The 25695-nt window shown below is 42.2% G+C and overlaps 1 protein-coding gene across 1 annotated transcript in view; it reads right to left on the reverse strand.

The window, feature by feature from the left end:
- The window catches only part of IntS3 (integrator complex subunit 3), a 62475-nt gene extending 42020 nt beyond the window's left edge, over positions 1 to 20455 (reverse strand). Inside the window, exons 1-4 of the mRNA XM_068377043.1 lie at positions 20251 to 20455; positions 13509 to 13673; positions 2750 to 3018; positions 2344 to 2491 (exon numbers count right to left, since the gene is read on the reverse strand). Coding sequence (XP_068233144.1) covers positions 2344 to 2491; positions 2750 to 3018; positions 13509 to 13673; positions 20251 to 20325 — 657 coding nt within the window. The 5' untranslated portion in view covers positions 20326 to 20455. The remainder of the gene's footprint in view (positions 1 to 2343; positions 2492 to 2749; positions 3019 to 13508; positions 13674 to 20250) is intronic.
- Positions 20456 to 25695: the final 5240 nt, after the last annotated feature.

Below are 25695 nucleotides of genomic sequence, written 5' to 3' on the forward strand. Positions count from 1 at the left end.
GACGTGTCCTTTAAAAGGACGACCTTCCTCCGAAGGAGATCGCGAACAATCTGCAGGAAGGTCCAGGACCAATGCAGGTGCAGTAATGGAAGATCGGTCTAGAGGCTCCTCTGCGGGGGACTGCATAGAAGACGTTGAACCAAAGAGGCGCCTCCTCACCGCAGGTGAAGGAAGGCCTCTATGGCGAAGAAGAAGGCGAGCCTTCCGACGGATGCACCCTCTGGGGGCCGTTGGATCAGCAAGCTGACCTTCAGCAGTCCTCCGAAGAGGAGTCTCTGTAAGTGAACTCCCCCGAGGGGGAGAAACCCTAAGGAGAGACTGACGATGGACTTAAGTTTCCCCTCGTAGGATGATCAGGAACGGGGGAAACTAAGCCGTCAGCTACTGTAGAGTCTGGAGTGGAAGAGGAGATGGGTGAAACCGCATGGGAAACCTCTGACACCACAACGTCGACAAGAGAAGGAGGATCAACCTCTGACGGTGACGACAATTGCTTGACAGCAGCCCCCAGGCGGATATAATCAAGCAAAACCTCCTTGGAAGGCGAACCCATAAGCCCCAAGGGGGACCGAAGCTGAAAAATGGAAGTTAGTGACATGTCTTCCCTCGGGGGGAGAGGTGGAGCGCTTCGCTAGGGGAAGCAACGTCATCTCTCGAGACCCGAGGTTGGTTTGAAATAATTCGGTCTACGCTACCACTCGACGGTCTCTCGAAAGAGACCAACCGAGTGGGAGCTTCGGAAGAGGTTTAGGCAACGGAAGAAGAGGCCTTGGGTTTTTCTTCCTTCGAAGGAGAAATACTGTATCCCGCTTCGACTTCTTCCGTCGTCGCAAAAACCTCTCCCACTGGGAGGCAGACCACTCCCTACACTTGTTGACACTATCACACAGTTGGCCACTACAAGGACAAAGGGCGTGAGGATCAGTCTCGACCGCCGAAATGAACATTCCACAGGGGCAGTCGGGAAAACCAGGGCAGGTGCGCATCGTCGCAGAGGCCAACTTCACGTACACAGTAACTAGAAAAAGAAAGAACAAAAAGCGTTAATGGCTGTCAATATGACGGCAAGGATGAGAGCAGACACGTCCGACCACCATCCGAGCCGAGAGCAAAGTGAGCTCAAGCACAGGTGTGTGAGGGGGGGGGGGGTTTAGCAAGCTACCCTCCCCTACCCCCGCTAACTAGCAGTGTGGGTAGTAAACCCTCGTTAAAAATTAATGGCTCGTCCTTTCAGCTACGCCGAAAGTTATACCCCTATTAAATAAGTGTGGTTTGTATTCGTTACGGAACAATTTATATTTAAATCTTCCAACACATCTGTTCTATTCCTAATTTTAGATCTTGTGAGAGAGCATTCTCTGGTCAAGGATTACCAGCCATCCTTATTGATATCAGATTTTTGTGAATGTGAGGCTGTGGCTAACTTTATTAACTACAGATTACTACAGACAACCACTAGCTAGGCTTTAGGCATAGTAATTCCACTTTAAATGCTGTTTAATAGGTATCTCAACCAGTTTGTAATTTTCTGGAATAATAATAAAATATCTATACAAATATAACCTTGAAATACCAAAATTCAATGACAAGACCCTTTTATGAAACTTTTTTTATAAATGCTAACAATATACCCTATACAGCATAGTTAGGTATTAAAAAACGAAACTAACAATTTGTTTGCAAAACAATAATTCTAAATAAATTAAAACCGGTAAAAACATTAATTTTATCCTAGCATTAGCTGTTTACAAGTTTGCAATATGAATAAATTACTGCGCAAACACCAACTTGTATATATTTATGATGTCACATGCATAGTAAATGATTTTAACCACCTGTAAGGAGGCATGACATATTCTAGGTGGTACTAAAGGTATTTTACACTGGCACTTTGGCACCAGCTGCATTATCTAATGCCTTTTAATCATTATCTGTTCCTTTACCCATTAGGTCTTCACAATTTAATGTCTAACTTTACCTTCATCGTGGTGCAATTTTCAACTATAATTTCAGAACAAATAATTTGGGTGGAGCCATTATAGTACACAAACTTCCCTCACTAATCTGATTTAACCAAATGATAATGAAATGGGTCATAAGCATCAAACTAACCAACTACAATAATCATGCCGCAAGATAAAAGAACTAAAAATGCATTTCATCAAAACCTAAAGAAATGTTTCCCCGAGAATAACGAATCTTTAAAAACTGTTAGAACCTTCTCAATAGTTTTCAAAAATAAACCCACAGACTGGAATCAAGACAAACTGATCCTACAGGAAAGAGATATATTAAACTTCATTTATATCTACGGGAAATCCTTAGGTAAATCTTTTTACCTACCTGAAACCGTTCCCTCAAGAGACCAACAACAAATCCAACCTCCTTTTGCCTGAGGTTTGCAAACTGTGGGCCATGGTGGTCCTCCAGAATGCGTAGATATGTGTAGGCTACTGAAGCGACAATTATTGGAAATTTGTCTAGCCATGGCCTGAGAAAAATAAAATCATTTTGTAAATTCAAAGTTCAAAAAATTAATAAAATCATTATTCATGAAAGTGTGTAATATATAAAAACACAATTAAAAATAAACATTCTACAATATATTCAACAGTTGCAGCCAAATATAGAATAAAAATTATGCAGCTTCACATAGCAAAATAATCCTAATTTCATTATACCAAGTTACAGTAGAGCATCATGTATCAAAAATAGAATATTTAATTAGCCAGTTCATAACTTTTTTTACCTGTTTTCTCTGAGAATGTCAACCAGGCTCTCTGCTAACCAAACGTTTCTCTGAGACACATCTCCCCCTGCAATCTGTCGTAAAAGGCACCAAACAACTCCTTCAACATTATTTATGCCAGTCTTGACAAGTTCCCTCACAAGCCACAAAAGCTGTCTTCTAGTATTATCTGATAGCCTCGAGAAACGTTCACCGATAATTTGCTGTATTAGGGTCTCTGTTACTATCTTCAAGGAGTCTCGCGAGACAAGCGTGAGGTCGTGGTAATGCTAAAAAGAAGAATGTAATGTTACTGATACACCATAACTCAAAATTCAAACTAGCTTTCTACTTTTCTCCCAATCCAATTCATTAAGGTTTAATTTCAAACTAACTACAATATGTCAAAATTCAACAGAAGCCATTCTTGAACATTGATTACACAGAAGTGAAATGCTAGCAACAATCTCATTTTAAAAAATAAATAAATAAAAAAGGAGAATTTTGCCCATAATGTGTGTGGTATGAGGGCACTATATTAAAAACACCAAAATTCATAATATTCAATTTAGAGGAAATATGTACTTTGACTCTGTAACTATCTAGACAATAAAAAGCTTTGACAAGAGTGAGAACAAACACTGCAATTCCCCACATCGTCCAGTTCATTACTTTCTATGATTTTCATTTAACACATCAATTGTAATTACTTCTATTACTCTTACATCTGTGCTACAGTCAAATCATCCCTTACATCCTGACAAAGTGGAATTAGGAACGATGGAGGACGGTTCGATGATGCAGCATGTTTGAACTTTTGAAGTTCGACCGATGCAACTGCGAGATTAGGAAGATCATTCCACAACCTACTGGAGGAACATAAGATAGGCCCTCTCGTGCAGGATAAGTTCCTCCAAGTACGATAGGTATCCCAGAATGATCTTACAGAGCAGAGTTGTTTCTTTCTGATGGGACAGGAACTACACCATGGAATCCTTCACCCTGTTTATAAAAAAAAATCACTACTAGCAGGATGATCAACAAGTCTGCGAGTCCAGGAGGACGACGATGATGATATATGGGGTTTAAGGCTAAAAACCAATCACTGGGACTATGATTCATTCAGTGATAAGAATTAAGATGGAGGGGTATCTGAAAATATACGTACAATCTGCAGGTTTACCGAAAGCATCAAGTCACTCTCTCTCACAAAGAAGTCAATGGCTGGAATCCACTCTAAAACTGATTAAATAAAAAAAAAAAAAAAAAAAAACTCTAGATGTGAGAGGTCTATGATCAGTCTCCAGCCTTCTCCACAGGAAAAGCCAACTGTAGAAGCGCATATGATTTTCAGAGCATCTTACTCCAAAAGAGCAAAATTTCCGATTTCAGATACTAAAATGTAACTAACAACTGGATTGGAGTGAGAAAAGGGGAGGATAGTGGTTTAAATAGGGAAGCCATTAACTGTCCCTAAGAATAGGGAGCCTACAACTGTCCTGAAGAATTTAAACCACCGAGCTACCACTGTATTGCCCAAAGGCATCCCAATAATTAAAATTAACAGAAAATCAAAACGCAAATTATACACCATATAGAACATGAATAAATTGTTAATACTTAGCGGTGGGAGAAGTTCTAAGGTAAACACCAGAGCACACAAAAAACATATCCCCACTCTTAAAATGGCAGAAAGACAAGGAAGCTATTTAGACTGGTCCTGGAAGCGGCTTCCATGATAAGTATCCAGGCAAGAGAATGAAATGTGCTTGTGTCCCAGTCTTCCACCAGGTTGCTGCTGTCCATGCTGCAATCACTGAATCAATCAACAAAGGAGAAGGTCCACCTCCTTTAGCATGTCACACCTCAACTGTCAAGAGTGCGGGAATGCAAGATTTATTCGATAGGCTATTGCTTAAGGGGTTCCTCAGGTTGATGAAATAGTACTTAATCTCTCTCAAAAAAAAAAACCTGCAAGGAAGAATTGACAATAGCACAATAACTGCTGGTTAGATCTCTGAAGGACACCAAAGTGCCAATCACTGAGCTTAAGTTATTCCTTTGATAGGTGCTGCAGTTACCTCTGGAGGACAATACCTTTATGAATACAAGCAAAGACTAAGTCTTGAAGATTTCTGCCACCATAATTAATGGATTACAGTCAGGTGCCAGAGGGTTAATGATTCTCTTCATGTACTACAAAGGACCCTTCCTTTGCAAGGGATATTTGCTAGCTGGTTTTCAAACATGAAGTGGGGTAAACTAGCATTGGCTGGTATCCTTCAATGACTGAACAGCTTCTAGTACTCATACCTTGGCTAAGGGAAACGACATGCCTTAGCCTTTGGCAAGCGAACGGAATAGCGTAACACCACACAGGGCATAGCAGCATCATGTGAGTGCCTATCTTTGGTTGGGAAGATCCTTGCTGACAACCGTGCAACTATTTGGCATCTGTGGTTGTATGAGCACTTAGACTGGACTTAACTAGTAACCTGAGAGATTGTCCAGGAAGGAGGAAAGATGGGCTCGCCCTTCCATCCAAAATGGCAGTGACTGCACTCAGCTAGTACAATAGTTGTGAGTGCCGATGTTTCTTCTTTCTACGGGACAACTCTAAGCCATAACATCCCAGCATGAGACCCAGTAACCAAACCGAGTACCCAGACACTTCCCTGTGTTGTGTGCATCATGTTCTTTCCTGCTATAGAGCAACCCCTGGCACTCACTCAAGAAGGGAGGTTCCTTGGATAGAAACAGCAGAGGTTGTGTATGCAATTCCTATCAGACTTCCTGGACTTCTTCGATAACATTGCCTACTCTTCTAGACGTTGCAGTGAAGACTAACGAAGGGAGAACTTGAATTTAGTTTTCAGTGTTATGTAGGCCAATAACGACATTCGCATGGAGAAAGAAAGCACAATAGCACAACCTGGTGAAATGTCCTTAGTGCATTCCGAATTGTCACACACCAAAGGAAAGAACAATTCAGCAGTTGTAGAACTCTTCTGACAGCACCAGTGATGACTAAGGACCCCGGCTTCCTTAGGTGCCGGTTATGGTAAAGCCACACGAGGGATAAAACAGAAACGAACATGTAACCCCACAGGAACACGCATGCTGGATAATGGCAGATAGTACAGGAAACTTGCACAATTACAACTATCAGGAAACATTGCATTTATTCAATATGAAAGACAAAGTAAAAGATTATAACATCCAGATGAGGACACTGAAAAGTACATCTGTAATGTCCAACAGCTAAAGTCAAAGTGACGTTTATGTCATTAAAAGTCCAAATTGCTGTTCCAGTTTACTGAAGTCATAATCCTTTTAAAGTATCATGGTTTGCATTCATGTAGAAACAAAATAAAATACTCCAACAAATAGGCAATCTTTAGAGAAGGGATTATAATCTTTTAATCCCCTAAAACACACCATCCAGAGCAATAACATGAAAGAAAAATTCAGGAAGACCTCTTAAGTACCCTTGTCCATGGAATACTATCTACTGTATATACAGGTAGAAATGAAAAATATGACAAATTCGTAGATAACTTGTATTTTTCCAAACTATGCAAACCTTAGCTATTAAATAGGGGTATTACTTTCGGCGTAGCTGAAATGACGAGCCATTAATTTCTAACGAGGGTTTACTACCCACGGCGCTTGTTAGCGGGGGTAGGGGAAGGTAGCTTGCTACCCGCCCCCACTCTCACACACCTGTGCTTGAGCTCACTTTGCTTAAAGGTAGGACTTCAAAGGGGATAGGGCTGGCAGGCAAGTTTGGTTAAATAGCTAAGGTTTGTATAGTTAGGAAAAATACAAAATATCTATGAATTTGTCATTTGTTCCGTAACTGGAATACAAACCATGCATTTTAATAGGGGTGACTCACCCATTAGGAAGGGTGGACATCCCAGCCAGTCTGGCTTTTTGGCTTTGCCCGGGGGCTCCTTACCCGAGTGTTAGCACTAAAAAAATATGGAGCCCCTACACCTCGCTAAAACCTTGCTACGCAAGGTCTGCGGCCTACGCAAGCTGTGTGTGAAGGTATGAAGAAGTGTGACTCGTCCTAGAAAGCTGTTCCGAAGTTCTTTAGATGGAAACTTGTAGACTAAGTGTTTCCCAACACCACCTAGTCAGGGTATGGGGACATAACAGTATTAATATTAATAATAGGAACACAAGGGAGCATGGTTTACCTGCAGTGGTTTGACGTCAGCTATGCAGAGAACCCCAGATGCTGCTTTCCCCAAGAGAGGGATGATGAAGAAAAGAATAAGGGCCAGTCAAACCTTTTCATTCATGCAGACTAAAACCAGGGAACAAGCCCTCAACCTTCTGCTACTTGTCCAATAAGGAGCTTGAGGTTTTAAACCAGCTGTTCTGCAGCCACCACAGGACTGATAGAGAAAGTATCGAGTCTCCTGTGGGTCAAGTCTTGCAGGTGGTGGGATGTGAACGTGGTCTATCTTTTCCACACCCCAGCTTGAAGAACTTGCGTCACTGAAAAATTTCTTTTGAAGGCCAGGGACGTAGCTATGCCCCTGACATCATGTGCTCTGGGACGACGTGACGGAGGAGGGTCTGGATTCAGTGCCGGGTCAATGACCCTCCGAATCCATGCAGAGATGGTGTTCTTGGTGACCCTCCTCTTAGTCCTTCCTGTGCTGACGAATAGTGCTGGCACACGAGGACGGGCTGCGGCTCGTCTCTTGAGGTACAGCCTCAAGCTCCTTACAGGGCATAGTAAGAGACGGTCTGGGTCATCTGTTACAGTACGGAGACTAGAAATCCGGAAGGAGTCAAATCGAGGATCCGCTACTCCCGGGTTCTGAGTCTTAGCAATAAACTCAGGGACGAAGCTGAGCGTTACCTCTCCCCCATCCCCTTGAACGAGCGATGTCATACGAGAGACCATGAAGTTCGCTGACTCGCTTGGCCGAGGTCAAAGCTAGCAGGAACACCGTCTTCAGAGTTAGGTGGTGATCTCATGCCTGGCATAATGGTTGATAGAGAGGTCTCTCAAGAAACCTGAGAACTCTAACCACGATCCATGGGGGAGGTCTCACTTCCGACTAAGGGCATTTAAGTTCATAACTCCGCATGAGTAAAGAAGTTCTAGCGATGAAGAAATATCCATTCCTTTCAGCCTGAAGGCGAGGCTTAAGGTTGAGCGATAGCCTTTCACTGCCAAGACTGATAGGCGCATTTCTTCACGCAAATACATGAGGAACTCCGCTATTGCTGGAATAGTGGCATCGAGTGGAGATACCCCTTCCACGACACCAACCACAGAAGACTTTCCACTTTGCCTGGTAGACTGCTGATGATGTTTTGGTCTTGTTGAGTACCCTCCTCCTCAGACAGAATGGAGGAAAGACGTAAACGTCGATGTTGTCCCACCACTGTTGGAAAGCATCTTGCCAGAGAGCCTTGGGGTCTGGGAAACAGTACAGCGAGAGCATGAAGTTCAGGGCCGTTGCGAAGAGGTACACAGTCGGAGAACCCCACAAAGTCAGGACTTTGTTGGCTACTAGATGATCCACAGACCATTCAGTACTCATTATCCGAGATGCTCTGCTCAGGTTGTTGGCGAGCACATTACTTTTGCCCGGAATAAAGCATGCCGATACTGGTATCGAGTGGATTTCGGCCCATCTCAGTACCTCTACTACTAGATGGGATAGTTGCTGCGAAATAGTACCTCCTTGTTTGTTGATGTAGGCCACTACTGTGGTGTTGTCGCTCATTACCACCACAGAGTGACTTGCCAGGTACTGTTGGAACTGTTGAAGGGCTAGAAAGATGGCCTTCATCTCAAGGAGATTCATGTGGAGGTACTTTTCTGACTCTGACCTGAGGCCTGAGGTCGTGTGGTGCAGCAGGAGGCCCCCCCCCCCTTTTTTGAAGCGTCTGAAAACAGCATCAAATCCGGGGGGAGGACGAGAAGATCCACTCCCTTTCGTAGGTTCTCGTCTGCCACCCACATTGGAGGTCCGTCAGTTCCGTAGGTTCCATGGGGATCTGCATGATCGGGGATTCGTAAGCTTGATTCCACCGAGACCTGAGTCGCCACTGGAGGGATCTCATCCCGAGTCGACTATTGGGAACTAAACGGGCCAGCGATGAAAGGTGACCAAGGAGACGTAACCATGATTGGGCTGGAAGTTCTTCTCATCTGAGAAAAGGTCTTGCGACCTTCCTCAGCCTTGCTATCCTGTCGTCTGATGGGAAGGCTTTGTGGAGAGTGGTGTCTATAATCATGCCCAAGTATACCAGTCTTTGAGTGGGAAGCAGGGAGGACTTCTCGAGATTTGCCATGATCTCCAGATCTTGGCGAAATCTCAGAAGTTTGTCTCGGTGTTGAAGAAAGGTTAACACCAAGTCTGCTAGGATAAGCCAGTCATCCAAATAACGGAAGAGACAACTGCCAATCCTGTGTGCCCAAGATGATACTAGGTTGAACAATCTGGTGAAGACTTGTGGTGCTGTGGAAAGACCGAAACACAACACATTGAACTTGTATTTTCTGTTGTCCAGGCTGAATCTTAAGTACTTCTTTGAAGACGGATGGACTGGGATCTGGAAGTACGTGTCCTTTAGGACCAGTGTGCACATCAAGTCTTGCGGTCTTACTGCTAGTCTGATCGTGTGTGCCGTCTCCATGCTGAACGGAGTTTGTTTGACAAACTTGATCAGAGCTGAGAGGTTGATGACTGGTCTCCAGCCTCCAGACGTCTTCATCACAAGAAAGTCGACTGAAGAAGCCTGGGGATTCGTTGAGGACCTCTTGGAGAGCGCCCTTCTTCAACAGGGTCTGGACTTCTACCCGAAGGGCTTGCCCCCTTGCCGGTCCCATGGCAAGGGCGTTCAATGACACTGGCTTCGTCGTCAGGGGAGGCAGAGATGTTATGAACGGGATGCGATATCCTAGACCGACGACGGAGATTGTCCAGTAATCGGCCCCGAGCTGCTTCCACCCGTTTGTGCAACTTTGTAGGCATCCCCCCACTGATGGAAATGCAAGGGGACTGCCTATCCTAGCGTTTGCAGCCACGCCTGCTATTTCTAGGATTTTTGCCTCCCCTGGAGGACTTTTTGCCTTTCCTTTCTTTGACAGGAAAGGGCTTAGACACCATCGTCTTTATTGCTGTTGTCGTCGTAGTGGTCTTGGCTGGACGGGACTTCTGTGGTGCTGCAGGCTTATAGGGCTTGGATGTTAAAGCCCTATGAAGGAGTAAGTCTTGATGTGACTTCCTCCACCTCTCAGCGGCATGTTCCACATCCTTAGGCTCGAATAGAACAGATTCCTCCATGGAGGAATGTCTGAGCATATTGATCTCAGCGCTAGGGACCTTCTGATGGAATCTCTCAGCTACTGCATCCCGACATTTCAGGATGGTATTTGCCCACAAGTTCGAGACTTGGTGGGCCAGAAACTCGATCGTGCGAGTACCTGAGAGAAGGAAGGTTTCCATAGCTTTCCTGGTACGTTGCCGGCTGGAGTCTCTCAAGAGGGACTCCCCTGGTTAGCTCTTCCAGCAAGTGGTGAAGTGGAAGAGCTAAACAAGGCTCCTCTAGGATCTCAAAGTACCTCCTCTGCTGTACGAGAGGAGGTGGGAGAAGCTTGTTGGTGGTACCGGAGCAGTTGGAGGAGAACATTTCAGAGAGCTGCAGGGAGATCTTGTCCATGGTACTCTTTACCCCTTGAGACCAGGGCAGGGTTGCACTGGTCTTAGAGGGCTTTTGAGTACCAAAGACGCGGTCTAAGACAAGTGTCTTTGCCCTCTCGAGTAGGGATCTCTGGGTCGGAAAACCCGGTGAGAGCCCTCATTAGAGTTAGAACTTGCCAAAATGCGTGTTCTGACTCTTGCTGGTCTCCTCCTGTTGTAGGACTTGCAGCGAAGTCTCCTTCTATTCCCGAAGGCTCTTCTTGGGTAGAATCGTGGACATTCCCTGAGTGGCTAGCTGGCTCCATCCTAGCCCTAGTGGAGGACTTAGGCAATGTTTTGGAGTCTTTGGATTCCTTCCTTGGAAAGATGTAAGACTCCAACATTAATGAGGGTGGCATGTTCCTTTAAATCCCTGACTGTGTGGAACTCTCGGTGCGTAAAGAGGTTTCCTCCATTGGTGCGATGGGGGAAAGTCTCTCTTCGCATGATTCCCTTGGAGACGGGAGATCTTCGTCCGAGGAATAGGAGGAACTTGCTTCGAAGGTCTGCCTGAAGTCAGCTTCGTCCTCAGGGAAGTGACGGCGTCCAGAACTCCACACTTCCTCTTCAGTGAGGTAGAGGAAGCCATGGTTCTGTGTCCCAAATCAGAGAGGACAGGCTTGAATGCCTGAGTTACGGCTCTGATCAGGGCTGTTGGCTGACAGACGCACTGTCAGACATACTCCCTGAAGGGAAAGGGACTTAAGGATCCCTGGGAGGAGTCACTGGAATAGGTGGGTTCGCCTGTGGTAGCTTTGGGATCCTGAACTCTGGAAATTTCCCTTCTCCCACAATGCAGGGTGGTACGGGCTTGCGGGGAGGGGAATGAGGCGATGGCGACCTTACCGAACGTCATTCCTTGTGATACGTAGGCTCCCGCGCAGGAGAATATTGACGCTCGCGTGAGGGAGAATATTGGTGCTCGGGCACAGGAGTGTTCACATGCATCTGCTTAAGGCTTGGGGCGCGCGCGCAGGAGAATATCCCTTAGCGCGCACGCACGCAGTAGATCCATGATGGGTGCGCGGGAAAATGTTGGCGGGCATCCCTAGGAGAGGGTTGGCGAGCGTGCGCATATATCCTTGTGGATGCGCGCAGGAGAAGGCTGGCGCGTTGGTAAGGGATGGCGCGCGGGTGAAGGTAGCATGGCTGACACATCTGCAAGCCTGCTAACAGGAGAAAGTTGACGCGCAGGTCATACCTGGCGCGTAAGATGGTGCGCAGGAGAGTATGTTGTAGGGCGCGTATGTGCACGTACAGGAGACTGTTGACGCGCGGGAGAGTGCTCTTGCGCAAGAGAAAGTTGGCGCGCGGGAGAGTGCTGCTGCGCAAGAGAACGTTGGCGCGCGGGCACAGAGTGCGCAGGAGATCGTTGGCGCATGTGCGCATGAGGGCGCGCATGGTGCGTGGTGGAGCTATGCTCTTGCTAGCGCTTATGCGCATGTTTGCGCTTAAGCACTTGATGATGCCCTGTGATAGGGCAAGTAGGATGATAAGCGCGCTGTAGTGATGGGGCCTGACGAGCTACTGATGAGCGCTGGTCAGGTTTCGTGCGCGCGAAGCGCATCAACTGTTGGCGTGCAATAGCATGTTCAGGTGGAGCCTTGTTAGGCCCATGCAGGAATGGCGACGGCAGGCCGGCAGGTCTGTCGGGTGGAAGGTCAACGTGTCTTTTAAAAGGACGACCTTCCACCGAAGGAGATCGCGAACGATCTGCAGAGAGATCCAGGACAAATGCAGGTGCAGAGATGGATGATCAGTCTAGAGGCTCTACTGCGGGGGACTGCATAGAAGACGTTGAACCAAAGAGGCGCCTCCTCACTACAGGTGAAGGAAGGTCTCTAGGGCAAAGAGGAAGGCGAGCCTTCCAACGGATGCGCCCTCTGGGGACCGTTGGATCAGCAATCTGACCTTTTGCAGTCCTCCGAAGAGGAGTCTCTGTAAGTGAACTCTCCTGAGGGGAAGAAACACTAGCAGGAGAGACTGACGATGGACTTAGTTTCCCCCTCGTAGGATGATCAGGAACGGGGGAAACTAATCCGTCAGCTACCGTAGAGTCTGGAGTGGAAGAGGAGATGGGTGAAAACGCATTGGATACCTGACACTACAACGTCGACAAGAGACAGAGGATCTACCTCTGACGGTGACGACGATTGCTTGATAGCAGTACCCAAGTGGATATAATCAAGCAAAACCTCCTTGGAGGGCAAACCAGTAAGCCCCAAGGAGGACCAAAGCTGAAAAAGGGAAGTTAGTGACATGTCCTCCCCAGGGGGAGAGGTGGAGCTGCTTTGCTAGGGGAAGCAACATTATCTCTCGAGACCCGAGGTTGGTTTGAAATAATTCGGTCTACGCTACCACTCGATGGTCTCTCGAAACAGACCGACCGAGTGGGAGCTTTGGAGGAGGTTTGGGCAACGGAAGAAGAGGCATTGGGTTCTTCTCCCTTCGAAGCAACCTTCGAAGGAGAAATATCCCGTTTGTACTTCTTCTGTCGTCGCAAAAACCACTCCCACTGTGAGGCAGACCACTCACTACACTTGTTGACACTATCACACAGTTGGCCCCTACAAGAAGGACAAAGGGCGTGAGGATCAGTCTCGACCGCCGACATGAACGTTCCACAGGGGGGGGGTCGGGAAAACCAGGGCAGGTGCGCATGGTTGCAGAGGCCAACTTCACATACACAGTACCTAGAAAAAGAAAGAAAAAAAGTATTAAAGGCTGCCAATATGCGAGCGAGGATGAGAGCGGACATGTCTGACCACCATCCGAGCCGAGAGCAAAGTGAGCTCAAGCACAGGTGTGTGAGAAGGGGGGGGGGTAGCAAGCTACCCTCCCCTAACCCCCGCTAACTTGCGTTGTGCGTAGTAAACCCTCGTTAAAAATTAATGGCTTGTCATTTCAGCTACGCCGAAAGTAATACCCCTATTAAATAGCGTGGTTTGTATTCCAGTTACGGAACAACTTTTCATTTTTAAAATGTTTAAAATCACATAAAATCTACCTTTAAATAAAAATTCAACATTTAGAAAGAAATCACTATGGTACAACTAACTTACCCGAGTTGCAGCTGAAGGATCTGCTAAAATACTAACTAAGAGGCCAAGACACAGTTCATCATGGGCCTTTCGATCATCAAGGGCTTTGTTCAGCTCAAGATGACTCTCTTCTTCTGTTAATCCACGAGTAAGGTTGATAACATTGTTGTAAGCCTTGTCATATTTCTGAAAAAAAAAAATAAAGATGATTTTACAACTGAATATCTTCCATGTAAGACCAATCATTCAATATTCTATAACAAACCAGTTATCGTACAGGCTTCTTTTATAAACCTGATGAAAATATTTCTACTTAAATATCATCTGAATAGCTTGAAAGATTTTACACAAATAATAACTTAGCAGTTAAGCATTAGTTTAGTTGCCCATTAATACTATTTCAAATACATTTGAAATAAATCCCTACAATCTCGACTCAAACCTTTGTTTCAACACTTTGGTCTGAGCATACTCTAACATCAATTTAACCTTTGCTAGACTTCTGGCAGTTCTATTTCACCTTCAAGATTCCATATTACTAAATTACTCTTTCAAGTTGTACTACTATCATCTCTTTCAATACAAATGCCTATGACAAATTGTCATTCTTCCAAGTACAGCACTACCTTGATTTGAGTCAAAGTGAGGTTCTCTACCTCAGACTTTATTATACAGTTAATCTGTCTGGGGATTTTATTACTTGGAACCTAATCTCCTATGCAAATATCAGTGGCTACTGCTGCTGATACCGTTGGTTCAGGGGAATTTCCCAAAACTTTGAAAGCCCACTTGCTCATTTATTCCTATGGAAAAAAACCTACGCCCGAGTACAAGTAGCCAATGATAGGCCACTTTAATGTTAGAGGGTAACCATTCAGGCAATTTCAAGGTAAAGCCTTTGTTAATGTACCAAGCAATTAATCAACGGACCATCGAGAACATCAAGTCCACCCTTTATGTAATCTGGATGGCTAATCCAAAGTAATGGGTCAACATGGATATTTTGAAGAATGGTTTAAAGGAGTACTGCACGGTAAAGAAACTTCCATTCATGATTATGTTGAAACACGACAATGTCCCGACATTCCATACATCTGAACGACATGGGCTCAAATGCAAGACGTCTTCTTGCTAAAACCACCTCTTTTATACAACTCAAGGACAAGGGCATCATAGCAATATTCAAGTGCTATTATTTACAGCATATCTTATACCAGGAAGGGATAATATATATCAAAGCAATGCTGAACATAAGTACTTCTTGGGCCAGTACCCTAAATTTGAGCTTTTTTTTTAAAAACTTTGAAAAGCCAGTTAAGGACACCTCATGGAATTTAGTAGGCCGAGTACCGAACTTGAGATTGAGTTGGGAGAACAAGATTGTATGCAATTAATCAAGGTTCACAAGCAACCACTGACAAACAAAGAATTGTTGGAGTTAGAGGAACCACCAAAATTTGAAGAAAGTCACCCCAATCCTCACTTAGATGAAGACCGTGACTTGAGGCCAAGCAATAGCCTTTCACAATGGCTACTGAAAGAAGCTTCCCCTACAGGTAAACTAGGCCTCGAGTGAAGTAGTGTTCCATCAACTACTGTAAACCAATCACAGAATAGGGACCACTTTGCCTGGTAGACTGCTGTGGACGACTTGCGAAGGTATTCAGATAATGTACAGTAGTTGCTTCGCAGTTGGTCACGAAAAACCTCTCTCTTTCTCTCTGGAGATGCTGGATAACCCCCAGCTGTGGAGAGAGAGGTGGGTAATGGACTGTGATATCTCCTGATGAGTGACTGACATGGCAGATAGTGCCAACTTGACAGTTCTCTTGGGATCTCCACAAGAAGGCTGAGAAGGTCTGGGTATCACTCTGCATAACATAAGGCCATTTAGGGACAACTAGTGTCACTTGAAGGTTACTTGTCCACATGATCTTGTTGATTACCCGTCTCATAAGACAAAAGTAGGAAAACGCATACTGTATACACTATCCCATCCCACGAGCGTTGAAAGCCATCCTCTATGACTGTTGAAGGATCTGGAAAGCAATACACTCTCAGATTGTTCAGGTATGTGGCAAACATGTCTATGATTGGGGAACTCCACAAAATCAGGAATTCCTTCGCCAACGATCTGATCTCGTAGACTCAGATTGTCTTTTCCCTAGAATAAACAGCGCTAAGAGGTGAACCATATTGACCATCACCCACTGATGCATCGTCACTACTAATTGACAGAAGATTTGAGACATAGAACCATCTTGCCTATGAGAGGGGTTTACCGAGACTAAGACAACTCTGGCTGGTGCTTTGAGCTGTGTGGTTCGGGAAAGAACACATCCTTCAACTTACGGATAATTCAAATATTCTCAGAAGTGCTTACTCCTCCCCAGGTTCCAACAGATCTATCCCGGTTGGGTCACAGGAATCACAGTCAACTAGAGGATCCCTTGCTCTGAAGAAAGTTGTTCCAGATACTCCATCCAAACACTCTTGCTAGACAGTGGATGACTTGCATACCATGCCTTGACCGGTGGACGCCGGTTCTTATATCTCTGTGAAATATTCTTCCGTTCTCGTCTCACTTCAGGAACTGGGCCTAGTGAGAGAGAAGGATTAATGGGGTCATCCTGAACTATAAACATGTCAGGTGAGGCAGGGTCAGGCTATACAACTAAATTTCAATGGTCCGGTTTAATGTTCTCCCTTCCTGGAACGGTATCAAAGTCAAAGGGGATTAGTTTAATCTCCCCTTGATACCTAAGCAGAATTGGAGAGGATGTACAAGGCTGTGGCTGTTCTGTGTGCGGATATAAAAGGAGCGCAGCGCTGTCAGATATCAAAGGAACGGGGGAGTTGTAAGCCTAATTGGTCTCCCACTACTACTAGCCAATAGTTTATGTGGTTGTACAACAACCCAAGGAAAGAGGAAAAGGCATAGGCCTATTTTTTGTTTCTTGCCCAATCTTGATGCCATTATGAGGCACAACCTCTAATTTAAGGGGCACAGGTCCATCCCTAGGACCACAGTCCCAGTCTCTAAAAGAAGTTCTCTTGTGGACGGGAAAGAAATTATCACCATCAATCAAAATCATCTCAGGAGAAACCTCTTGGTGATACGAAGATACCCTCACAAGACAAAGAGTCTGTGAAAGGGGAGGGCGCGAAACATGAGACTGCGATCTGCTAGAAAAATCATCGTGATCTCCAGAACTGCAAGATGACAGACGCGCTCTCCAGAACTGCGGAAAGGCAGACACAGCTCACGATCTCTAAAACTGCAGAATGATGGACACGAGACTCGCCCTCACCTTTTAAGAAGGAGGATGCTCCAACATTCTACTATTTTCTTACTATTGACAGTCAGCCCCGCTAGGCTCTGCTCTATTATGTTCCCTGTGAGGATCATCCAACCTAACCCTACTTTAAGCAAACCTTTTTTGTCACGCATATACTGTATATACAACACGTGGGCCTATAGGAGAGATATGAAGTGCAGGTTTCATCGATAACGACAGCGAGCATAAAGGTGGGCAATCTGACGAGGTTTGATGTTTCAACGTGTGACTCAAATAATGAACTGGCGAGGATCACTTGCTGTAGCTTGAGATTTCTCTATGAGATCCATATTCGGATACAACCAGTCAGTCATAAGAATCCAGAAGGCTGACAGCAGGGGAAAGCGTATGCACTAAAGGGCGCTTCTCAACCGGAAAACTGCGAGCTTCACTCAAAGCAAGAGGATCGTCTCTTTCACTAATGAAAACAGAAGGGTCATCATAATCTGGCATCACTTGGCCATCGTCCTTCCTCATCTCCCTTTGAGGAAGAGATGACAAAGGAGGAAAACGCTTGTCCAACCTGAAGATGAAGATTCCGAAGGAAAACAATCACGCATAGCTCTCCTCTTCTTCCTGCCATAAAATTTCTCTCACTGGGAAGACGAACTCTTCCTACACAAAACACAAGGAGATTTCGACTAGCAGCAAAAGGGCCCTGCACACCGGACACAAAGGATGAGGGACAACAACCTCACAACTCACATATGTTCTATAACTGTCCAACGACACCAGGACACATCCGTATCAAAGTCATTTGATTTGCACTCATACCGAAAAAGAGAAAAAGCAACTAATATAAGATAAAATAACTTCAAAGGCCAGATGAAAGCACACATACAAACATTACAACAGCCAGGGTTAGAATGTCTTATCAGTGCAAGTCAGACACTGTTCATCATATGCACAAGGGTAGAGAGTCTGCCATATTGGCAGAACCTTCATGATTCTTTATTAGCCGTTTCCAGCTCGTGCTACGGTATACCACTTTTGAATGACAACGATTTGTTTCGTGTAGGCACAAACAGTACAAATTTACCAATATACTTAACACCATTTGAAAATACAACTGTTCAGATATTTCTACTGAAACAACCTAGCTCTTCCTAAGAGAGTTTCTTCCACACAATTTTTCATGGAGACGTATTATTACATAAAAACAATTATTTCCAGTCTCCCCTTACTAATGAAAACCAAAATCAGTCAGCAACCACTACAATACACAAGGCCCTCAGTAATTTTTTGCCTAAACTTTGAATAAATTCCCAAAGTGGCCAATACTGCAATAGCCATATTGTGACATCAGTCTGTCAACATCTCGCTTGGTCAATCACCGATATCATTGAAAATTTGAGTTTCATCTGCATCCCTTTTAAAACTTGTTTGCTAAGCCCATTATCAAAGTATGCAAGTCAACTTGTGATGCATTTGGAATGATACCCATGGCATCACAGGCTCACATTTTTAATATTTTCCAGTAATTTGATGAAACTTTGCAAGCCAATAAAGCTGAACAATACACCCGTTGCTTATGTTTTTCACAGGTGCTAGTATATCGTCTATTTGTTTCCAAATGATGAATAGCAATGGACGTAGAGAGTGAATGCAATCTACGACTGCTTGAAAGATAATGACGACTTACTAATATAATTTGGAAAATAGCTAGGAACAGAAAAATAAAAATATAAGTTGTTGATGCCAAGGCTGAAAATAAGACTAAACCACACACAGGATAAACGGCTATTTGGTCTTCCTTCACTAATCATATGAAAAGATTAACCAGTTTGTTTACAAATACAAGATGAATATAAATTCCAAGTATTTCCTCTATTGCAATCCAACACAAATTTTGTAAACAAATCACCTTCAAAAAGGTCTTAATTATCAAATCAATACAATTGTAACAAACTTTTGATTATAGTATTGCTTTTTGTTTGCTCTTAACAAAATTTCAGCTTTCTAAGATATCAAGCACGAGGGGCTTCGAAAATGGAAGCACAAATTGTCAGATACTGTGGCAAGCATACAATCAAATTAATACCAAATCCATCTGGTTGTTAATACATAAACTTTCTTTTTGAGATTATTTAAAATCCTAGTACAGTATATCTTTACAAGAGCATTGTTCAGACACTTCGATATATGATGAATGAGATCACGGCCCCCTTGCGTACTTAACCATAGGAGACCCGGGAAGGACACGAGACAAGTACAAACATCCTAACTTAACTATTACAGAAATTACAAACAAACAATATGTATGTATGATGACAGTCATGCCCCCTTACTCCCTTATGTTCCACCCCATCGCTAAGAATATGTTAGGTACGTAGGTAAGGACATGACTACTTGGTTAGGTTAGGTTGGGAAGTTTAGGTTAGATGGTGTCCTATAAATGTGTTCCAGTCTGTCATAATACAAAGTCTCCTAAAATGCTAACAGCCGCTAAATAAAATCGTATGCAAATGTGTAATAACAATAGTTGGTCCTAAATTAGTCAAATGAACTAAACCAAAGGCTAGGCTTCACTAATACTGCATATTTACCAGGTTTCAAATACATTTTGAGTCTTGTTACAAAGCAAACAATCTATTTGAAAACAAAGTGAAAATAACGGTATCCAACTACTTCCTTATATGTAGCATTGGGTGGGACATCTTTCAGTTTGGAAACAGCTTACCAGCTTAAGCTTACAAGCATTCACAATAGCAACTTGTTATATTTCAATCATATGGCAACTTTAACATAAACATATGCTAACACAAGCGTTTGATGTCACATCCACTTATCAAAACATGTTAATAACAACAACAGACAGAGAAAACGTTAACAATACACGGTAGTTATAGTGGCATTATAGTAATGCTATGAAAACTAAAGCTTGAAATATAGTATGCTATGAAAATTGAAACTTGAACAATAGTATGCTATGAAAACTAAAGCTTGAACAATAGTATGCTATGAAAACTAAAGCTTGAACAATAGTATGCTATGAAAACCAAAGCTTGAAAAATAGTATGCTATGAAAACTAAAGCTTGAAAGCACAAACATATACCAGTTGAGTCACAGCGCCTAACCACACCTCACCAGATGGTAAAATTTCATTTAAATTTTAAAAATTGGCCTTGACCCGCCCAAAATACCCAAATTATTCACTGATGGAACCTTATCTCGTTCCCTATTAGTTCCGTCGATGGGCACAATTCCTATGTGCCCTACTCGCCCCAGGGGGTAGAATTGGGCACGGATAACCAAACTAGCCTAGCACGTGGGTTTCAGGGTCATGGGGCCCGACAAAAATAAACTAAGTGGTCAAAATGGGTCGGTGTTGACATGATCAGCTGTTTGGAAGGCGCCGCCATGATAATCATGTGTGCTTCGTCGCCTTCGTCAGACTCCTCAATAAAAGAGTCGCCATTTTTACCTCATCATCGTCGATGCGGCCTTCGATTGCCGATGTGGTGAACAACCGGGAGGTCACAGGCCGATCTGAGGTCATTTTGGCGGCATAATCGTCCTAATAAGGTCACAAATTTCACTATAAAAGAGCTCTAAGATTTCCACTTCCTTCACAACCGCCGCGCAGCCATGGCGGAGGAGAACAGGCGTTCTACGGCTCCTACAGGGGAGCGTTCACTAGGGTCCAGTAGCAACGAATTTGCGTTGACGGTAAAACCATCGTTCGATTCTTATCATTATCTAATTTTTTCAATATATATTCAAGTTTCCTTCAAAGTATCTATTGTTTTATCCAGTCACATACCATAAATTATATCCTATAGTATTTTATATAGGTAATTGCCTGAAAGCCTAAATCAAACTAGAAAATATTAATTAAATTTTGGTTTTCATTCAGGATATCTGAATACGTTCGGACAAAGGCATGTTGCTTTGAGTGTTATCATAGTAACACATGACATTGAACGTTTTGTTGATTCGTTTCTGATCATTTCCTTTGGTTTATTTGAGACAAAAATTATGCATTTTATCAGTTCAGTCGAGTCTGACAATCCATTGAATTGAACTGACGGAGAATTTATGTTATTGTAAAATATTTTTTGAAGTAAGAAACGTCTACTCGGCACTTGACTCTACCTGCAAGACTTCCTTGTGCCAGTTACCCCATAAACAGAGGAGTGTATAGATGTACGTTACTAATACTTAACTTTTGTCCTGCACAGTTTGCCATTTTGCCCTTTATTATCATTTACTACACTTCCATTGAAATCTTTAAAGTCTTTTTAGTTAATATAATTCATCACAGAAAACGAGGGTCAAATATAAAAGAAAATAAACACTCTAAACTTCTTTTTCTTCTTTTTCCACGCTTGATACAGGCTTTCGGCCGGGTGGGTCTAGGGATGGAGGGAGACATGGTAGGCATTGGTCATGTATGTTTTCCTTTTCATTTTATTAACCATGTGGCCATATTTGGTTCCTGCGTACTTTACTCAAAACCCTTAGGGGAGTTCACATTCTGAAATAATTATAGCATATTTCCTTGAAAGCTGGCTGGGAATTAAATAATTACTTTTGTTCTAAACACGGACCTCTTGCAAGAGATTAAAAAGTAGTTTTTCTTTTTTTTTATCTTTTTCATAAGCTTCGGTGACCGCACTTTTAAATGACAGTAGGGATGATTGTCACTGAGGATAGTGTTTCATACATTATGACTGCGCTCGCTAATAATACATCTGACTTAAATATTTGACAGAATTACTTTGACATTTTAATAGTGTGCGGCCGTAGTCTCATTTACATATCCAAATGAATCATAAATTGCTTTTATATTTCTCTTGGAAAATAGGGGAGGGGTGAGTATGAAATCGAAATAGCCCAAACACTAGAATCATGTTAGATTTGATATATATATATATATATATATATATATATATATATATATATATATATATATATATATATATATGAACCCTTTAGCGTCAATAAACGTAGGCGATAATATATATATATATATATATATATATATATATATATATATATATATATATAATATATATATATATATATATATATATAATTTTAAAAGGTGGTATATTCCATATGAACAAGATAAAGAAAATACTCCCTAATCTATTTGCGGCAAATTTGTTTAGAATTATTGACAAACCTTCGTTTAAAAACATTAAAATAAAATATACGCCTTAAGTATGATGTATTTTTTCTGCACCGAGAGCACAATATAAACAATTAATCAGCCAACAACTTTAAATTTGAAGTTTTGTTTGAACTAACAAACAAAGACAGTTGTGAGCAAGATTTAACGATGCTAGGCTCCAGCATTCTGATGTCACAGACGAGGGTTGTACGCAGGCAATGGAAATGTACACTGGCGTGCTGTGCTGCACGCCAGTCCCTTTTCTAAAAATAAACTTAATAAAGCGAATCGTTTATTTAATGTCAGTTTCCCTTTTCCTATTTTCCCCATTAGTGAAATTATCTTCCATGTAGTTTCGGACAATTTCTTCAACCCCAGAAAGATCGTTGATAGATGTGTCGTGTACCATACTTGGACGAAGTATCTAGCTTCACTGTCACCGGTTTATGAATTATTTGAATTAAGTGTAGGTCTATTGCTGTTACGATGGATCGTGCTTCTTTAGCAAATAAATAGAGAGTGAATTTAATTGTTTCTTCATCATGCCATGCCCAAATGAAGATGGGTAGTGCCATCAAACGCACCTCACCTGGTGCACTGTAGGCAGTAGGCCTATATACACGAGGATCTTCGTAGTTTTACTTGACCTCAATTCCCGATTCCTTTCTTACACTTTGAAAAACATTTCAACTTACCTTCTGAATGCAATTGAAGGGCCTCACTGGCCCCTGTGCTGTGCCACCGGGATCAAATTATGTAAATAAAGTCTATAAAAGATAGCCCTAAACCAGTAGAGGTGTGAGATTCACTGGTGATGACAAATTACTAATTACACTTGAATTCATTTCAAGATTTAAAGGTCGCTCATGAATGGCAGAGGTAAGGGACAGTGACATTGCCCTAGTAAGCGGGACAATGCCCTATGATCAGGGCCCAAACACCCCCCCCCAGCCCAAGCTATGACCAAGGAGGGCCAGGAAATGACTGCTGATGACAAAGCAGGTAGACCCATAGGCCCAAACTCACCCCCCCCCCCATTCTTAGCTCACAAGGATGGTGAGTTTGCAGCGACCAAAGGAACTTACGAGTTAGAGCGGGACTCGAAAAGAGAAGAAAAGGTCGATCTAAAACTTTTTGATTTTCAGGTGATAATTGACTGAACAATTAATCAACTATTTTCGATTTTTCGTAACATCTGAAAAAGGTATTAACAACTAAATCCACGTGGTCTGGGAAAAAAGAGAAGCTCTCTCTCTCTCTCTCTCTCTCTCTCTCTCTCTCTCTCTCTCTCTCTCTCTCTCTCTCTCTCAAGTGAAATTGGGAGTTTTGTTGCTGGATAATTTACAATCGCCCTTATATATATATATATATATATATATATATATATATATATATATATATATATATATATATATATATATATATTTATATATATATGTGTGTGTGTGTATGGACGTGGTTGTATTCATTGTTGAAAGTAATACATACAAACACACACTCACACACACACATATATATATATATATATATATATATATATATATATATATATATATATACATATATATAACATATATATATATATGTATATATATATATATATATATATATATATATATATATATATATTATGTATGTATGTATGTATGTATATATATCAGAAGTTTTAAAAACATTAGATTGGGAAAATGTAGGAATTAACATCAACAACTTAAGATTTGCCGATGATATAGTTCGATTTAGTGAATCATGGGAGGAATTGCAAAAGATGTTAGAAGATTTTAATAAAGCAGAAATGTAAGACTGAAAATTAATATGAGCAAAACTAATAAAATGTTATATGAAAATGGAGAGGCAATAAATATGGCTTATGAACGAATCTCTGGTACAATTAAGAAAATGTAAAATTAATTATGTGATTAATACCAAGAGTAGGAAAAATAGCAACATGGATACGAGAGCAAACTAAAGTAGAGGATTTTATAACAACTTATAAGAAAAAGAAATGGACATGGGCAGGACATATGAGAATGACAGACAATAGATGGACATTAAGAATAACATAATGGGTCCCTGGAGATTGTAAATGAAGCATGGGAAGGAAGAGAAGACGATAGATTAACGACCTAAGAAAGTTTTCTGGTGTGGAGTGGCATAGAAAGACCATAAACAGACGCAAGTGGAAGGGCAAGTCTGAAGGCCTTTGTTCTGCAGTAGACTGGTACCGGCTGATAATGATGATGATGATATTCAACATTAAGCAGGTCTTCTTACATGGGTGGTTCCAAATAAATGGAAAGACAATTATCACCATCATATTCACAGGTAAACGACTGAATCGACAACGAACTCCCTGTGTGTACAATTACCACGGAGCTAGTCTCATCTTACACCTACACGGAAGGCTTAACAGTAGCGTGTCGAGTCCCATTTGCATACTATGCCACTCTTTTGCAGCTCCTGGATGTTGAAGAGTCTCTCTCTCTCTCTCTCTCTCTCTCTCTCTCTCATCTGAGTAGTTAATATTGCTTTCATAACTCGACGTAGATAATTTCAGCTTGAATTTATATATACTTACGTATTTTTCTGAGTCATATAGCCTCTCTCTCTCTCTCTCTCTCTCTCTCATCTGAGTAGTTAATATTGCTTTCATAACTCGACGTAGATAATTCCAGCTTGAATTTATATATAGATATTTTTCTGAGTCATATAGCCTCTCTCTCTCTCTCTCTCTCTCTCTCTCTCTCATCTGAATAGTTGATATGGCTTTCATAACTTGACGTAGATAATTCCAGCTTGAATTTATATATACTTAGGTATTTTTCTGAGTCATATAGCCCGCCTCTCTCTCTCTCTCTCTCTCTCTCTCTCTCAACTCGACTTGAATAATTCCAGCTTGAATTGATGTATATTTACGCATATTTTTTTAGCCATATATCCTCTCTCTCTCTCTCTCTCTCTCTCTCTCTCATCTAATTAGTTGATATGCCTTTCACAACTCGACTTGATAATTCCAGCTTGAATTAATATACAATATATTTCCTCATGTATTTTTTTTTGTTAAATAGCCACAGTCTCTCTCTCTCTCTCTCTCTCTCTCTCTCTCTCAACTCGACTTGAATAATTCCAGCTTGAATTGATGTATATTTACGCATATTTTTTGAGCCATATATCCTCTCTCTCTCTCTCTCTCTCTCTCTCTCTCTCTCATCTAATTAGTTGATATGCCTTTCACAACTCGACTTGATAATTCCAGCTTGAATTAATATACAATATATTTCCTCATGTATTTTTTTTTTTGTTAAATAGCCACAGTCTCTCTCTCTCTCTCTCTCTCTCTCTCTCTCTCTCTCTCTCTCTCTCTCTCTCTCTCTCTCTCTCTCTGCCTTTCACAGCTCGACTTTAATTCCTCCTGCTTGAATTGATTTGCAGTGTTGTATTTCCTCTTGTATTTTCCTGAGCTCAAAATATGAGAAAAACTCTCTCACCTGTCTTGGGGCGCAGCTTCCATTAACCGATTTCCTGTCACCATTAATAGAATTTGACGGTGTTTGTGCTATTGATCAAAAACTATTATCATTATTATTATTATTATTGTTGTTGTTGTTGTTGTTGTTGTCATTATTATTATTATTATTATTATTATCCTACGCCTATTGACGCAAAGGGCCTTGGTTAGATTTCGCCAGTCGCCTCTATCTTGAGCTTTTAATTCAATACTTCTCCATTCATCATCTCCCACTTCACGCTTCA

Source organism: Palaemon carinicauda, chromosome 7 (genome assembly GCF_036898095.1).
Source record: "Palaemon carinicauda isolate YSFRI2023 chromosome 7, ASM3689809v2, whole genome shotgun sequence".
In the NCBI taxonomy this organism is placed as follows: Eukaryota; Metazoa; Arthropoda; class Malacostraca; order Decapoda; family Palaemonidae; genus Palaemon; species Palaemon carinicauda.